The 19000-nt window shown below is 45.4% G+C and overlaps 1 protein-coding gene across 2 annotated transcripts in view; it reads right to left on the bottom strand.

Annotated features, from left to right (window-relative positions):
• Positions 1 to 19000, bottom strand: part of LOC148514970 (arf-GAP with SH3 domain, ANK repeat and PH domain-containing protein 1-like) — a 232087-nt gene that overhangs the window by 73705 nt on the left and 139382 nt on the right. For both annotated transcript variants that reach the window (XM_088480677.1, XM_088480676.1), the window contains exons 10-12: positions 8433 to 8533; positions 7527 to 7596; positions 1413 to 1500 (exon numbers count right to left, since the gene is read on the bottom strand). In XM_088480677.1, coding sequence (XP_088336803.1) covers positions 1413 to 1500; positions 7527 to 7596; positions 8433 to 8533 — 259 coding nt within the window. The remainder of the gene's footprint in view (positions 1 to 1412; positions 1501 to 7526; positions 7597 to 8432; positions 8534 to 19000) is intronic.

Genomic DNA, 19000 nt, shown 5'->3' on the forward strand with positions numbered 1-19000 from the left:
CTCACAGCCAATTCATTACCGAATGCAACTGCAAATATGCACGCAATCGGCCGATTGTTGTGTGCGTGCGAGAACTAGCTATTGTGATCGGGACTGCCATCGCAGAGGCTACGCAGACCCATCACTGAGTGATTGACAGGAAGTGCGGTTTGTGGGTGGTGATGTGGGGGTGGTCGATGAAATGCAGGCATTCAAAGTGCGTTCGCACGCGGTTGCAGAGGCGTGCATAAATTATCCACTGCGATAGCCTACGCAGTGTGAGGTCTCAGAGCGTGCGTGGTTTTTTAGCAATTTCTGAGTAAGGTCAGGGCAAGTGCAAGTGCGATGGTGCTCGATTGTACCGATGGTTTTGCTATTCGGCTAAGTATTACGGATGTCTGCAATGTAAAGTGGGCGTACTTATGTAGTGCTGAGTTTGCATTGCAATCGCAATGGATTAGCACACTATCGCAGTTGAACTGCGTGCGTACGCAATATTGGGATCCATAGTGAATCAGGCCCAGTGTGTGAACTATTTATGCACATCATTGGCTCTCAGAACTTTTTCACCAGGCCAAATACAAACATTATCACCAGGAAACAAATGATACTAGCCTAATTTTATCATTTCCTGGGAACAAGTGCGATCTACAGTATGTATATCAAATACCACTGCATTCATCAAGAGATGTGTCTTATTAGTTGTATCCTTTCCCTGTTTGTTGAATTAAACAGCAAAACACTAAAGGGCTTGTTCACAACTATCCTCTGTTAATGTGCTCTTCAGAGACTAATACCTGAGACAGCATTATGAACAGGCATATTTCCACCTATCCTAGGGTATGGTTTCTTGTGGGCTTTTTCCCACCACTGCGTTAAAATGTAGGATTGTGGCACAACCAATTTTGCATGCATTAATGAGCACTAACAATACAATTGTATCGTTAAAAGAGCAGCACATGAAAAGCGTGTGTAAAATGCATTAAACACACATAATTCAATTAGCCATGGTAATTTACCGTAGGCTAACTAAAGCAACAGGGCTATTCAATTAGAGCCAAAGGAAGCCCGCAGGCTGGAGTTAATGAGGTTTTTTTTTTTTTGAATCCTGAGTTGGCTTGAAAAGAAATCCACGTTAAATAGCCTGTTTGCGTTGCCACGACCGTATTAACCCATGGGTCCAGGAACTTATCCCGGATAATGTGGGTTAATGCGCGTTAATACGGTAATTTACAAGGCGACAAAAAAGGGGCTCTGATTTAATAGCTCCGGGCGTTAAAGCCTGAGGCTACCACCCTTTTTCACCCACGACAAATTACTGCTGCTAATCAAATTTCCTCCTAAACCTCATAAAAGTTGCACATTAGATTTCATGTTTTCACCCATATCCATCTCCTAAAGAAAAGAAATCGAGGGCTGGCAATTTGACATACGGGATATGAGGTCAAAGCATTTCTTGTCTTCCATATTAGGCTTCACTTGGCACGTCAGCAGGTTTAATTTGGCTGGTTGGCGGTTAGGCTGCAAAACAAAATTAGAGGGAATTATTAAATGACCACATTCTCTTCTGCAATGTCCTGTCTGTGTTTATACCATTTTCTCTTTCTTTTACAATAATTATTCCAAGAATTTACTACTTTGTTACATACAATGCTCTGGCAGCCATGGGTTGGTTCTTAGCCATAAAAAAAGGAACATACAGAACAATAGAGTTAAAATAATAACTTTTATTTTTTTAAATAATATGTTTATTAACGATTAACACAGTACATGGCATCAGAAAAAGAATGCAAAACAACAGACTATGAAAATAAAGGCAAACAATCTGATAGTAGGGGTAGAAACAGACAATGACATAAGTGTTACTGTGACACCCATTTTGAAGCTATATGGACAGAAAATAGGTCAGAGGGGAAAAAGGAGGGAGAGGGGACGGTGTGTCTAGAATGTCAGAGACAAAGGGGGGGGTGGGAGAAGAGAGAGATAGAAAGGAGGGGAAAGTTAAGTAAATGGGAAACAAGCATTAAAGAAGGACAACCAGGGACCCCTGACCTTGTAAAAAGACTTTGAGGAGTGTTTATGAATACTGGTAAAGAATTACATGTGCTGGACCAGCCAGATCCTTTTAATAATTGATTGAAGGGTGGGGGGGAGGGCGCTTCCAGTCAACTACCAGGTGGCCACTGAGAGAATGTGCTTGATTAGTTTATTTTGATGGTAAGTGGCTGCAGGGATGGCCAAGGGTAAAAGAAAAAAAAAAAAAAAAAGAGTTGAGGAATCAAAGAAATCAAAATTCTAACATCCATCCAGAAACCAGTAAACTTTGGAGAAACTTGCCCTCACACGTGCAACCACACCAACATCGGATGCACCGGGAAGCATATTTTTCAGCCAGGAGGGGACCAAGTACCGTCTATAGAGGATTTTGTATACATTATCTTTTATCCTCACACAGATTGAGCTAGAGGCAGCTCCCTCTGTAATCTCAGCACAGTCATCAGGATCTAGGGACTCCCCCAGGTCTTCCTGCCAAGCCAACTCATGCGGGTCTTGTGTGAACATTCAAGACAAGGAAAGCTCGGAATATAATGTTGAAATCATTCCAACAGTGGAAGACAGGAGTAGACAGAGCAGAAGTCAGGGGATGGAGAATAAGATGGTGTTTAACTGTGCCATGAATATTTCGTAGTTGTAATTATTGAAAAACGTTTTTAGAGGGGATATGAAATTTAGATTGAATGTCAGAAAATAGGGGAAAGGAGGTGTTGGGAGTCAAATAATTTAGGTATCTAGCCAAGGGGAGAATGCTGAAGAGACTAATCAAGTTGGGAGAGTACGTGTGGAAGGTTAACCTGAAAGAGCTGGTGGTAACGCACAGAGGCGGATTTCCCGTTAGGCAATAAAGGCACCCGCCTAGGGCCCGGCGGGTAACAGGGGGCCCGTGGCCAGGGCTGTATGCAGGGCATTTCTGGCAGATCTCAAATCGAAAGTGAACAGGCACGTTGCGCTGGCTGGCTAAAGAGACTCCGGCTGCTGTGCTGGCAGCCTGCCTGGTGCCAGCTCCGGGGTGCAAGTTAGTCTCTGTGCTTTGTTGTTCATGTGACCTCATGATGCACGAGCGTATGACGTCATATGCACGGAGAGAGGAGCCGGGACCAGTGGAAGATAAGCAGCAAGGTGAATGACTGCTTGACGATCTAACGCTGTGACATGCCCGCCCCTGTCAGGAACATGATGAAGCAAGCAAGCCAAGCAGGTAGTGTGTGTGCTCACAGTTTTGCTCTCTGTCTCCCTCCTTTTGTCTTTCTCTCTCTCACTCCTCTCTTTGTCTCTCTCCCCCTCTCTCTTTTACCCTTTCTCCCCTCTCTCCCTAGGTAAGGGGCATAAAAGTGGCTGTGGAAATTTTATTGGTAGGGGCCCCCAGAATTTAGTTGCCCAGGGGCCTCCGCGAGCTTTAATCCGGCCCTGGCTGTCTGGCACTGATTGTATAGAAGATGGGGGCCTGTTCTTATATGGGGGGAGGTGGCAGGCAGTAGTAACCATCCTTTAATACTTATTTTTACACCCAGGGGCCATTAGTGACCGTTGCATGCTACAATCAGTGAGGGACACATACACTGATATATGAAGTGATCACTAATGGCTGTGGGTGTAACAATAAGTATTAAGGGATGCCACTGCCCGCTACAATCAGCATGGCCAGCTCGAGAGCAGTTCTTGTGCAGCGGTCGAACAGGTGTGCAGTGCGGCCGCCAGGACATATCTGGTAGACCACTGCTACGCCCAGGCCTCCATGTCCTCCAGAATCCGCGACCGCATTGCAGGCATCATGGCTGAGCCTCCCATTATACAAATTCCTGGCCTGGGCAGCCCTGGGCTCTTCTGTGTAGATCAAACGAGGGCTATCCATGACCTATAGGTGGTGGCATGGTGTCATAGGTCACACTGCCACACGCTGTCCAGCCCGCGCACACAGTGTAGATGCAGCAAGTGACTTATTACTGAGGCTGCTGCTGCTGCGTGCCAGTGAGCTGAAGGCAAGAGAGGGACCCGATGACCAGTCACTGATCCTATGGGTCACTATGGAGCTCCTCCTGCAACTTTCCCTGCAGGTGAGGTCACTCAGTTTTCTGGGAGGGGTGGGAGACAAAGAATTAATGTATTTTTTTTTTTCCTGTCGGGGCATTAAGTATGTAGGTTTTTTTTTCCTGTGGGGACAATTAATTTTTCCTTTGGCGGACAATGCGTGTGTTTTTTTTTTCTATGGCGGACAATGGGCCTGATTCAGTACGAACTGTGATCACAGCTCTGTAATCGCACGCAGTGCTGCTGTGTAAATATGCTAATGTCTGTAACCGCTCAGCCAGCATAGAGACACCCACTACCGCTTTCTCACATCTGTAATACCTCGCAGTCCTGCGTACACATAGGTAACATCGGCCCATCATGCACAATTACAGCAGCTCTGACCTGTCTCAGAAATTGCAAGTCTCATCGCATGCAGTGAGTACTCAAGATGCGTATGACGTTGCAGTGGGTAATTTATGCAAAAGCATTAAAACAGAAAGGCACGCCTGCATTTGTACGCCCACTACCCCGTCACCACCTCCAAACGCTTATGGCATGTCACGCGCTCTGCAATGGATTCCTATGTGCGTGAATGATCGCAGCGCACGTGCAGTGCGGTGCATACTGATCTGCGTACGTGGTTGCAATTGCGATCTACGCTGAATCAGGCTCTGTATGTGTTTTTTTTTTCCTGTGACGGACAATTTGTGTATTTTTCTTTTCTGTGGAAGACAATTGCTTTTTATTTTCCTGAGGCGGACAATATGGCTTGACTTCTCAATATTTATTTTCTTGGCATCTGTGGAATAATTTGTTAAACTAAAAACTAGGGATTATCTTTTTGGGTTAATAAAAGTACTAATTATGAAAATAGCTGGATTTGTGTGGAGGAGAGAGGTGTCCCAACATTTCTTCCACATGGTGCTAGTAGACCAGGGGACGTCCCTGACAATCAGTGAAGAAGGGGGGGGGGGGGGCTGATATATAGAGCGGTCAATAATGGTCCTGGGTGTAACAATAAGTATTAAGGGATGGGTTGGGAATTAGAGGGATGGGAATATGTTGCAATCAGTGAAGGGGGAAAGTAACATAATAGAGTCTATGATTGAGGGGTTTAGTAATGGGAAGGCATGCAGTCGAGCGCGGAATGCTAACATGATGTAGGCGGGCCGCGATCCCTATCTAAGTAAATGATCAATTTGCATGAAGCCTGGCTGTGATGAGTTGTGAATCTTATGTGGCCCATACACGGTGCGATAAAGCAGACGATCCGATGGATTGGTACGATTCGGCTGCTATAAAGCACAGTGTATGGCCATGATATCGTACAAAGCGAGCTCCCGTGGGGTTGTACTTCGCATCCCCTGATCTTACTACAGGATCAGGCGATCAGGGGATGCGATGTGCGATCCTATACATTGCTATGCAGGTGAGGGAGGGGGGAGCCGGTTTATCGGGTGGTTGGCCACCCGATCGCACCATGTTTGCGGACCGCCAGATATGCCGGACGTCGGATCCCCTGTCGCATCGCACCGTGTATGGCCAGCTTTATAGTGTAGCCTGGCCCATTTCTATGATAAATGCAAATGTGAATCCTTGTTGTTTTAGCTCTACTATTTTGGAAAGAGCAGACTGAATAGGATACCTATGGGCCACGGCTCTTTAAAGGTGGCTATTTTTACATACGTTGATTGCACTTTCTATTATATCAGGTGTTTAAAGTTTAATAAAATTATTTTGTATTATATTTGCAATGTGTTTTTATTTGCCTTTTTAATATTTACAATGTTTGTAATGTTTAAAGCTTTAAAATATCGTATATAATGCTATGGATTGTTTGAGGGGGAATCGGTATGTAATGCCGGCTGTTGTATCGAAATCCTGACTGTAGCAGGTAAGTACCCTAACCCTCTTCTCTCCCTACCCTAACCATCCCTTAGTGGTGCCTAACCCTAACCTCCCCCCCTAGTGCCTAAACCTAACCCCCACTCCCCGCACCCTAGCCCTCCCGGAGGGGGCCTAACCATAACTCCCCCTTTCCCAACCCTAACCATCACGGGGGGTGCCTAGCCCTAAGTCCCCCCGGGGTCCCTAACCCTCCCCCCCCGGCTAGACCCTAAGACATTCAGCTTACCTTTATTCGGTATGCCGGGTGTCAGGATTTTGTAGTGGGGCTAATGATGGGCATCGGGATGTCGACACCTATCTTTAGTCGCATGTAGGGCTTGCAGTGTCGGATATCGCCCGCTGGTATCCTGACTGCATCCCATTTGAGGGAGGGGTTCCCCAAACCGGTCTCTTGCCTAGGGCCCCAGGAAGTTTAAATCCGCATCTGGTAACGCATGGTTATCAATACACCCAGATATTCAATCTTCTGAAGTCGCCAATTGAATGGGAAGAGACAATCCAAGTCGGCCTTGTCATCTTGTGAAATATAATAGTCAAGGGCTTCGGTCTTATAAAATAATAACTTTTTAACAGTTTGTAAGCATAGGAACATTGAATATGATGCAGAAAAGAACTTACAGTTCCATCTAGTCTCTCCTTTTTTCTGTTTTTCTCCTAGGGAGTGTGGTTTTATAATATTTTTATTATTAATATATTGTATCTAAACCTTTGTCATGCATAGTTACATTATGTTAATGTATACATTCTAATTGATGAAGGAATATAAAGCGAGAGTAGCACAGAGCAAAGATGTTCTGCGGGAGCAATAATGTGGGTAGTATGGGTTGACGTACAGTAATCTCTAATAAATTGAGGTGTTTACAGATTATATAGAGGACTAAGGGAGAGTCTGACTGGGCATGGTTTGGACTTTCAAAAGTGTGTAGCAGCATGGGAGAAGTCTTGCAGGAAGGAATGAGACAAGGTGCAGATCAGAAGTAGATAAGCTACGTCTCATTAAAATATTTTTTGCAGTGTCTGAAAGTTGTAAGGGAAGTGACTATTATGGCTGCATCTGGAACAATGGCTGCTAGATGTGTAGCTGAACATTCACGCATATAGACGACCATAGACCCTTAAGGCTAGTATTTCAACAAGTGAGGCAGCATAGTGGCACAGAGGTTAGCATCACTGTATCAGAGAGATGGGGTCATGCACTCAATTCCAAACAGGGCTCTATCTGTGTGGAGTTCACCCATGTTTGCATGTGCGATCTGGTTTGTTCTCACTTTCCAAAGACACCATGTTAATTTAACTGGCTTCTGTTTATTACTCCGAAACATTTCTTTATACAGTGCCAGAATATTCAGATGCGCTTTACAACTGGGAACAAAAAAGTGGATGCCACAAATAGCTTGCCTGCAGAGGTATGTATTAAACACTGATAGATCTAAAAACGCATGTGAAGACCACTCATTAAACAGTGCTTCTGAATTTCCACTGGAAACACAAGTGGGTGACTTCATCACAACATGAACATTATTTGATGAAACTTTGTATATTAAAAAGAAGAAAAAATAATGATCCAATACCGTTCCATGTGCAATGGTCAAGTAACAATTCTTCACTGAGCATTTTCTCTTCTGCCAAACCTTCCTTAGCCTGAAATTAGATAAATACATTAGTACATGCATAATAGATATTAGTATACCCACTCCCAAAAGACATGCCTTCCTCATAATAATAGTAGTAATTTAACAGTATACAGTGAATTTGTTACATATGATCATTTCATTGTGGTTGAACAGAAGCCTTGCCTACTGGAGGTTGCTTTTAGGTGTCTGTATTTGAAATATACTGCATGAACGGTCAATATTTCCAATACGGACTCCAATCTTGAAACGCCTCATACATTACTCTTATAGCCATAGTGTAATGATTGCGGAAGCTGATTTAGAAAATGGGTTACTACAAATCCCAGCATGCCTTACCCTCAGCCATCTTCCCAGCACAGGAAGTATGGGAGATGTAATATAATGTACACTGTTGTCACTTACAAATTTAATCATTCAACCAGCACCATGGGTGTGATAAACATGAGCACTGGTGAATTAATTCATTTTTCTCTTTATCAGATAATTTACTGCTAATTACAAGTGATTACCACAGTAATTAATTGTGCTTTATCAATGGTATCTGTCCCATTGCACTAACAATAAGAAAGCAATCAATGTTGAAATGTAATTTTCTAGTAATATATAGACCAAAAAAGCCCATCACCCACACTCCCATTATTGCTAGATTAGGGTACAAGACCTAACATGAGTGGGCATCTACTGCAGGGCTGTCTAGTTAACACGGGCTGGAGATTTCATATTATAGTGGTCTGTGAATGCTAAACTCCAGAATAGGTACATCACATTAACAACATACATTTATTTTCCTTTTCAGCTACATTAAGACAAGCCTAAAATAAAAACTAATTTTGTAACACATACCCATCACTCTTCTTGTACAGGTAGCCATGCTTTTCAGTGCCATACTGTATGTTGCCTTGCAGCTGATGCATATTGTAGACCAGCTGCTTACTGATTGAATCCTGTAGAGAATAACACAACTATTAATAAATCAAGTGGATTGAACATTACAAGAGATTTAAAGGCATGCACAAAAAAAACTCTTCAGAGACTAAAGGATACACTTATACTTGGGAAAATATAAAACACATGCACCGGACGTATCGTTTTCAGCAAATACATTTTAAAATACTTCTGTTTATTTAAATTAAAATATGTATTTATTCCTTGCTTCCTTATTCAATGTATTTATCAAGCCTTGTGATAATAATATGCCTAGCAGCTACAAAGATCGCAAGTTGAAATATAACTTGAAATGAAATACGATCAATAGTGTTGATCTTCTAAAAAAAAAAAAGATCCTCTTGCTTGACATGCAATTACATGCATTGATAGAACTTGATGGGGTCAATGGAGAGATTTAGGGGCCTATGTATTAAGCTTTATTTCCATAAAATTATGTAGAAACTGCAGTTCTATTACAATGTACTAATAGCACAATGCAGAAGATTTCACAGAAATCTCCGGCAGATTGCTAATTAGCATTGCAGATCGCAGTCTCCATTATTATCAATGGGGACTGTGAGCTGACCCCTATAGATGTGTCCTTATACATCTAGCCTCAACACTTCCTGGTGTGAGTGAGCCGCCATGTCACGCATCGGGCATCTTTTTTTGGCGAAGATGCCTCTAAGACGTAATGCTGACTAGGACGTACCAGCAGACTGTGCTGATGAATTTGATACGTGACACTTGTATAACTATGTGCATCTGAACCTGGAATGAAAAAATCTGCGGCCGCTACATTACAGCACTTTGTATACAGATTCAGAGACTCAGGTGCAAGGTGCACACAGATATACAGTACAAGTGTAACATATCAAATTAATCAGCCCAATCTGCTGGTGCATCCTTGTCACAGACGCATTTTTGGCATAAAAAGATGCAAAAAAGACGCCCAGCGCTAGGAGAGTCTCACGGGACCTGGCGCGTGGAGAAGGGCTTTTTAGCACAACTGCAGCAAAGATCTGTAAGGACACATCTGTATGTACCAAACTCCAAAAAGCTTTTCAGAGTTGGCCCTGTTAGTTTACGCCATCTTCAGATGGTGTAAAATGCCTTAAGTCTTCAGATGGCATGCGCAGTGTCAGCTTCCGAGAAGTCAAAGACTTCAACAAAATGACGGGGGATAACTCACAGGGGCAGCGGTTACCGCAACCGATCTCCTTGCGAGTTTCCCTTAGTACATAGCGGGGATATTTTGTTAAAAATATAAAATATCTGCTGTGATACGGATCCAGTTCCGCGATTATTAATATATAAGCCCAATAATTGTTTGATCAAAACTTAAGCCCTATCAAATCACTGGTGAACATGTTTACTGTGTGTGAAAATACAGTATAAACCTTAATGAGAAAACAATGTATCCTATGGGACTCAGGTAGAGTTGGGCATAAGCACAATTTGCACTTGCATTCTCCTCTTTCTACTTCTATTGTTAAAATAAAAATAAAAAGTGTGTTTTGTACCTAATGTCAATAAGGGACTTTAGCGCCTCTAATAAATTCTTTAGGTGGCCACACAGAGCCAGATCTAGTTACCCAAACCACAAATTGTTATCAAATCTGTCATAAATCTGGTCATTCACCAATATTGCTAAGTGACTAGATAGAACAGGCCTGCATTGAACAGCTGAAAGTGCCAGAAATTCACTGGTGTGTGTCAATTGATAAAGAGATTGACTATAATGTCCAAACAACTACAACTGTATTTCATTGGATTTTGAGCAGACATGATGGTCTTATGAGGATACTTGTAAGGATGTGAGCCTAATTTATATTATCTTTGCATGTATGGTCAGACACAGAATTAATTTCTGGCAATAAAAGAAGCGCTGCTTCTAACAGTGAAGATAATGTAAAATGTAGTCACAGACAGGTGCTGTGTACTGTATAACAGAAAACCCGCAAGTGGAACCTCTACAGCATGACATTGATGGCTGACAAATACTAAACATTGAGAAAATAAACTAGTTAATTAATCTGTCAGCCTTATTCTGTTTTCAGCAGTTTACAAGAAGAATTTGCCCTCCAATTTAAAGTAGTCATTAGTGAGAGGGCCTCTTAATGGCATATTAAATGACCTGTTAATGTACCGTTTTCATGCAGCCCTTGTAAAGTAATTAGTTTTCTGAGGGTTGCTATGACTATTTTAATTAGTGGAAAAATAATTTATACCGATTATGTATTTGTCAAAATGTATCAATGCACCTGTGTCTGTATCTACTCAAGTGTAATAACAGTTAATAAAATAGCTTAAAGATAATAAAAATAAAATACAAACAATTATAAGAACTAAAAAACACTCTTAATAAAAGTATCCAGTATGGTTACGTTCTTGTGTGCAGGTAAACGGACAGCAAGCTAAGAGTATTGTTACAACATTTATTTATTTGTATTTATTTTTGCAAGAAATTCTATAACCGTGTTCTTCATCCTAAATACATATTCCTTATTATTTCCATTTTGAATGGAAAATTCACCCTATTACGACCTAGTTAATGTACAATGGCGGTATGTTTAGAGTGCATCCGTTACCAGCCCAGAGCTGAAAGGGGGGCTTGGCTTCTGAATTCCCACAACCCCAGAGGCACCCACAGCATTTTCCATGCTGGCTGCATGTGCTAGACATTATCAGGAATCGTCCCCACCCTTGGTGCCGGTGCCGTGTTATTCTGTCCTGGAGGGGGTGTCCCAACCTGGAGGGACTCAGGAAAGTGTGCTGTTGGTGGGCTCCCAGCATGGTGGTGGTCACAGGGGCCCGGAGCTCCGGTGGCATTCCTGTCGGCTCCGGACACTGGGTGCCGCCATATTGGTCCTGGTCAGGTAACCGATATTCCCCCAATGGCAGCCAGGCTAAGGTCCGCCTGACCGCTCCGGCCAATCACCGCATCACCCAGGGTATATTTATCCTTCTCTGACAGCATTCAGTGCCTGAGCTTCATCGCTAGTAGACGTCCAAGGCTCCAGCTCCCTGGCTAGCTGTCTACGGTTCACCTGCCGAATCCTGCTGTGGTTCAAATCCAGCTCCAGTGTGTCGTATTGTCCGGTCCCAATTGGCTCCTGCTTGTGCTACAGTTCGGTCCCAATCCAGCTCCAGTTTGTGCTACAGTCCAGTCCCAATCCGGCTCCAGTTTGTGCTACAGTTCGGTACCAATCCAGCTTCAGTTTGTGCTACAGTCCAGTCCCAATCCGGCTCCAGTTTGTGCTACAGTCCGGTCCCAATCCGGCTCCAGTTTGTGCTACAATCCGGTCCCAATCCGGCTCCAGTTTGTGCTAAAGTCCGGTCCCAATCCGGCTCCAAATTGTGCTACGGTCCGGTCCCAATCCGGCTCCAGTTTGTGCTACAGTCCGGTCCCAATCCGGCTCCAGTTTGTGCTACAGTCCGGTCCCAATCCGGCCCAAGCCTGTGCTACATTCCGGTCTCAATCCGGCTCCAGTTTATGTTATACTCAGGTCGCAGTTGGTGCTACATTCTGGTTTCAGTCCCAGTGTTTTAGCTATTATCTTCTACAAGGTGCAAGATAAATGTTAAGTAGAAACTGATTGGTTACTATGGTCAACATCACCACTTCTAAAAACCCACACTTTAGTAAATATACCTCCCAGTGTCTATTCCCATTTTCTAGTGCACCTCTCTCCCAGTACTGTCCTGCTGCATAGCATCATATAAAGAGCTACATACGCCCTTCCCTACGCCGAACCTCCGTAGCAGGTATCAAGGTCTCTCCCGGGAAGTTCTCAGTTCTGACAGACATGTATTCGCATAAGAGGTTCCATCTCTGTTCTTTTAAGAACAGAGGGGTAAAAGGGGGGAGGTGGCTCAGGATGCGTCTGCAGCATTACTGGGCCCCTACATTTTGCTGTAAGGCTCAGCAATGCGCTATTTCATCTCGGATTATGCATATGGATTCTGAGTTTTCCAGAATTTCCTGGATAATCCCATCTTTTTACAACTGGAAATCTGTAGCCCAGAGTAATTATTCGTCTAGAATCTAGACATAATTAGAATATGAGGAGTTGGAATATAATCTTATAACTGTATTACTGCATTTGGCACATAAAATACTAAAACAAATCCCATGTTACCTGGTATCTTTAATTTTTTGTTTTAAAGTTTCTATGGGAGGCCCAATCATGCAGAGAACTAGAATGCTTTATCTAAAAAGCATCAAGATTAGCTCAACAAATCTCTCAGGCATGGGAGTACCACTGCCTAGTGGACAGCTTGTAATATTGTTTTATGCAAAAAGGACAGGCAAAGGAATCAGGTCATTTTGAAGTATAATATCCCAATAGGAAGAAATTTTTGGAATGCGGGGTGTCATTTGTAAACTGAGCCTACTGCATTCCTGTCATATAAATAAATATATTCACACACACATTTTCTCTCTCTCCATTATATATATATATATTTATATATACATACATACATACACACACATACACATATACGCACACACACAGGTCAGCCATAACATTAAAACCACTGACAGGTGAAGTGAATAACGGTGATTATCTTGTTACCATGGCACCTGTCAAGGGGTGGGATATACTGGGCAGCAAGTGAACACTCAGGTCCTGATTCAGAGTTGTACACAGTTCGCACAGCAGCTGCGTCTGCTGCTGTGTGAATATATGTAAAAGCAGCAGGAGGCGTCTGTAGTAGAAAGAAGCCCACTGCCAGCTTCCGTTATCTGCTGCTGTGTCCGAAGATGCAGCATTGGATCATCTGCGTGAATATCGGTCATTTGAGTAAACCTCAGGTTACCAAGGATGCCGTGTACTTCACATTTAAAGGGCCAGTGAAGCTGCATCCAAGGAAGTCTTGGCATACCTAAAAGATAGGCCAACATGCCCCTGTTTTCTGTAATGCTGGCCATTACAACCCCTTTCTGGCCAAGCGGCCACGGCAGGTCAGTCATTGCTGTGGCTTAGGGGGCACTGTGACTCAGACACAAATTGCACTAGTGCAGGACAGATTCTGCGCATGCGCAGATCGCCAAACATCGGAGTCGCGTACATTAGGTTTGTGTACAACTCTGAATCAGGTCCTCTGTTCTTGAAGTTGATGTATTGGAAGCAGGTAAAACAGGCAAGCGTAAGGATCTGAGTGACTGACAAATTGTGATGGCTAGACAATGGGTCAGAGGACCTCCAAAACAGCAGGGCTTGTAGGGTGTTCCTGATATGCAATGGTCAGTACCTACCAAAAATGATGTAAGGGAGCACAACTGTTGAACTGGTGACAGGATCATAGATGCCCAAGACTCACTGATGCGCATGGGGAGCGAGGGCTAGTCCATCTGATCCTTTCCCACAAAAGAGCTACTGTAGCACAAATTGCTGAAAAAGTTAATGCTGGCTATGACAGAAAGGTGTAACAACACACAGTGCATCACAGCATGCTGCGTATGGGGCTAAGTAACCGCAGACCAGTCAGAGTGCCCATGCTGACCCCTGTCCACCACCAAAATTGCCTAAAATGCTCATATGAGCATCAGAACTGAACAATGGAGCAATGGAAGACGGTGGCCTAGTCTGATGAATCACTTTTTCCATTACATCCTGTGGACGCCTTCTGCGTGTGCGTCATTTACCTATGGAAAAGATGACATCAGGATGCACTATGGAAAGAAAGCAAGCCGACAGAGGCAGTGTGATGCTCTGAGCAATGTTCTGCTGGGAAACCTTGGACCCTGACATTCACGTGGAGGTTACTTCGACACGTACCACCTACCTGAACATTGTTGCAGACCAAGTACACCCCTTCATGGCAACGGTATTCCCTAATGGAAGTCTTCTTTCAGAAGGATAATGTGCCCTACCACACTGCAAAAATTGTTAAAGGTTCTACTGCTAATGTCTTGGTATGAGATACTACAGGACACCTTCACAGGTATTGAGAGTCTATGCCTCAACGGGGCAGAGTTGACTTGGCGGTACGAGGGACCTACACATTATTAGGCAGCCGGATTAATATTATGGCTGATCGGTGAGTGAATACACACACTATATTATATATACATATATATATTTTAATATAATATAGTGTATATATATATATATATACATACATATACACACATATGTATAATATATACATATCAGGGCTGCAACTAGGGGGGGGCTAGAGGTGCACGTGCACCGGGTGCCGGAATGCAAGGGGTGAAAAAGGGCTGACTCACGGTGGCTTGGGGGCTGCAGATTCAGAAAATGGCCATCCAAATATGGGCGCCGCGCCAAGGAGGAGAGATGCTAGAGGTCCTTACTGGACCTCTAGTGTCTGTCTCCTCCTTGGCGGCGGCCATTTTTGGATGGCCATTTTCAGCAGATTCCATGCGGACTAGCTGTCCGCATGAACTTTGCTGAACATGTAGTGTCTGTTAGGCCAGCACAAGTGCCGGGAGAAGATGCTGATCGCTGCATCTTCTCCGGTGAAACCCCCTGGCAACGAGCATAAACCCCATAGCAACGAGCATGAAACCCCTTGGCAACGAGCATGAAACCCCCTGGCAACGAGCATGAAACCCCCTGGCAACGAGCATGAAACCCCTTGGCAACGAGCATGTAACCCCTTGGCAACGAACATGTAACCCCCTGGCAACGAGCATGTAACCCCTGGCAACGAGCATAAACCCCATAGCAATGAGCATGAAACCCCCTGGCAATGAGCATGAAACCCCCTGGCAACGAGCATGAAACCCATGGCAACGAGCATAAACCACATAGCAATGAGCATGAAACCCCCTGGCAACGAGCATGAAACCCCCTGGCAACGAGCATGAAACCCCCTGGCAACGAGCATGAAACCCCCTGGCAACGAGCATGACACCCCCTGGCAACGAGCATGAAACCCCCTGGCACCGATCATGAAACCCCCTGGCACGAGCATGAAACCCCCTGGCTAAGAGCATGTAACCCCTGGCAACGAGCATAAACCCCATAGCAATGAGCATGAAACCCCCTGGCAACGAGCATGAAACCCCCTGGCAATGAGCATGAAACCCCCTGGCAACGAGCATGAAACCCATGGCAACGAGCATAAACCCCATAGCAATGAGCATGAAACCCCCTGGCAACGAGCAGGAAACCCCCTGGCAACGAGCAGGAAACCCCCTGGCAACGAGCATGAAACCCCCTGGCAACGAGCATGAAACCCCCTGGCAACGAGCATGACACCCCCTGGCAACGAGCATGAAACCCCCTGGCACCGATCATGAAACCCCCTGGCAACGAGCATGAAACCCCCTGGCAACGAGCATGAAACCCATGGCAACGAGCATAAACCCCATAGCAATGAGCATGAAACCCCCTGGCAACGAGCATGAAACCCCCTGGCAACGAGCATGAAACCCCCTGGCAACGAGCATGAAACCCCCTGGCAACGAGCATGACACCCCCTGGCAACGAGCATGAAACCCCCTGGCACCGATCATGAAACCCCCTGGCACCGAGCATGAAACCCCCTGGCTAAGAGCATGTAACCCCTGGCAACGAGCATAAACCCCATAGCAATGAGCATGAAACCCCCTGGCAACGAGCATGAAACCCCCTGGCAATGAGCATGAAACCCCCTGGCAACGAGCATGAAACCCATGGCAACGAGCATAAACCCCATAGCAACGAGCATGAAACCCCCTGGCAACGAGCATGAAACCCCCTGGCAACGAGCATGAAACCCCCTGGCAACGAGCATGAAACCCCCTGGCAACGAGCATGACACCCCCTGGCAACGAGCATGAAACCCCCTGGCACCGATCATGAAACCCCCTGGCACCGAGCATGAAACCCCCTGGCACCGAGCATGTAACCCCTGGCAACGAGCATAAACCCCATAGCAATGAGCATGAAACCCCCTGGCAACGAGCATGAAACCCCCTGGCAACGAGCATGAAACCCATGGCAACGAGCATAAACCCCATAGCAATGAGCATGAAACCCCCTGGCAACGAGCATGAAACCCCCTGGCAACGAGCATGAAACCCCCTGGCAACGAGCATGAAACCCCCTGGCACCGAGCATGAAACCCCCTGGCAACGAGCATGAAACCCCCTGGCAACGAGCATGAAACCCCCTGGCAACGAGCATAAACCCCATGGCTACGAGCATAAACAGCATGTCAACGAGCATGTAACCCCTGGAAATGAGCATAAACCCCATAGCAATGAGCATGAAACCCCCTGGCAACGAGCATGAAACCCATGGCAACGAGCATAAACCCCATAGCAACGAGCATGAAACCCCCTGGCAACAAGCATGAAACCCCCTGGCAACAAGCATGAAACCCCCTGGCAACAAGCATGAAACCCCCTGGCAACAAGCATTAAACCCCCTGGCAGAGAAGCATGGAACCCCTGGTAATGAGCATAAAACTCCTGACAATGAGCAGGTAATTTTGAAGTAAATAGAAGCCTTACTGTGGGGCATAAAATGGTGTCGGGCAAATATGTAAGTGGCACTTTGGTAATAGGCATTGCAGTGTGTGGCATAATGTGTACTGGGCATTATGGTGTGTGGCATAATATAAGTCACTATACCAGGGACATTTGACTAGTGTACTGCCTTATGGAGGAGCAAGGACAAAATCCAGGTACGAGAAGGGAGGGGGCGCAAAATTGCTGCCTTGCCCCGGGAGACAGATATCCTAGTTTCGGCCCTGTATATATATACACATACACACACACACTGTATATGGTGTGTACATTATATACAGTATACACACACATTCATTTGCATGTATACTTGCACATATATACTCACACACACAAAATAGAATATATGTGCTATCTTAAAGCCAAAGAAAGTTTGTATTCCAGATCATTTCTGTGCTTGGCAGGGCTCGAAGTGAGCCGGTATACGGCGGTATGCCATACCGCCACTTCAGCCAGCAACCCCTGCTGCAGCGATGGAAACAAGAGAAGCTTCCTCCGTATTATGTGGAGATGTGTCCCTCTGGGGACACATCATTAAGCAGCGCTGGGCAGGCATCGAGTGACAGGTTCCGGCGGGCCGACGGCAGAAAAGACGCGGCGCCCGGTGACAGTACACAATCCCCGGCCCCGGTCGTGAACCAATCACAGACCGGCGGCCAAATAAAGAGGTTAATTGGCGGTGGCCATTAGCCAATCACGGCTTGCGGACCAGCAGCCAATCAGAATCAGCCATGTGGCTGTTTCTGATTGGCTGCCGGTCCGTGCTGTGATTGGTTCACAGCCGGCACTAGGTACAAATCGCCCTCGCAACTTCCCCGGTGCTCCATCCAAGCGCGAATCAAAAGTGTCCCTGCCTGATGATGCAACGCCCGCCAGAGCCCACTGCCAGCTGGTGGACTGGGACAAGAAGCAGGACTCTGCCAACTCCGGACATAGAAATAAAGGTACAGGGGGGGAGGAGAAAGAATAAGGCAGTGTTAGGTGCAGCGTGTGGGAGAGGGAAGCAAGTAGTGAGGGAGAGGGAAGCAGGTAGTGTGGAGTGCAGGGTGTGTGAGTGGGGAGTAGGCAATGTTAGGTGCAGGGTATAGCAGTGGGAAGCAGGTAGTGTGGAGTGCAGGGTGTGGGAGTATGCAATGTTAGGTGTAGCAGTGGGAAGCAGGTAGTGTGGAGTGCAGGGTGTGGGAGTGGGGAGTAGGCAATGTTAGGTGCAGGGTATAGCAGTGGGAAGCAGGTAGTATGGAGTGCCGGGTGTGGGGGTAGGCAATGTTAGATGCAGGGTGTAGCAGTGGGAAGCAGGTAGTGTGGAGTGCAGGGTGTGGGAGTGGGGAGTAGGCAATGTTAGGTGCAGGGTATAGCAGTGGGAAGCAGGTAGTGTGGAGTGCAGGGTGTGGGAGTAGGCAATGTTAGGTGTAGCAGTGGGAAGCAGGTAGTGTGGAGTGCAGGGTGTGGGAGTGGGGAGTAGGCAATGTTAGGTGCAGTGTGTAGGAAGCAGGTACTGTGGGGTGCAGGGTATGGGAGAGGAAAGCAGGTGGTGTGGGAGTGGGAAGCAGATAGTGTGGGGTGCAGGATGTGGGAACTGGAAGTAGGCAATGTTAGATGCAGGGTGTGAGTGAGGGAAGTAGGCAGTGTGAGATGCAGGGGTTTAGATAAAAGCAGAGACTGAATCTTATTATCAAAATCCCTAAAGCTTGGGGAGTGGGGTTCAATTAAAATTTCCATACCCCCACTTCAAAATTTCCACTTCGACCACTGGTGCTTGGAATGAGAATAGTGACCTTTTCTGTAAATATGAAGAGCTCTTGGAAAATGTCAACTTCTTATATTTACGAATGAAATGGCAGAGAGAAGAGAAATGAAATAAAAATCAATTAACTTACTCTTCTGAACTTTGGAAAGCAAATGGGGAGAAGGGGGACACAAACAAGAATATTAGAAAAGAAATTAGCTTGTAGCGCACTGTACAAATTCAATTGAAATATAAATGACATTTAATGTT

The sequence above is a fragment of the Taudactylus pleione genome, unplaced genomic scaffold, assembly GCF_031769625.1.
Source record: "Taudactylus pleione unplaced genomic scaffold, aTauple2 ptg000256l, whole genome shotgun sequence".
NCBI lineage: Eukaryota > Metazoa > Chordata > Amphibia > Anura > Myobatrachidae > Taudactylus > Taudactylus pleione.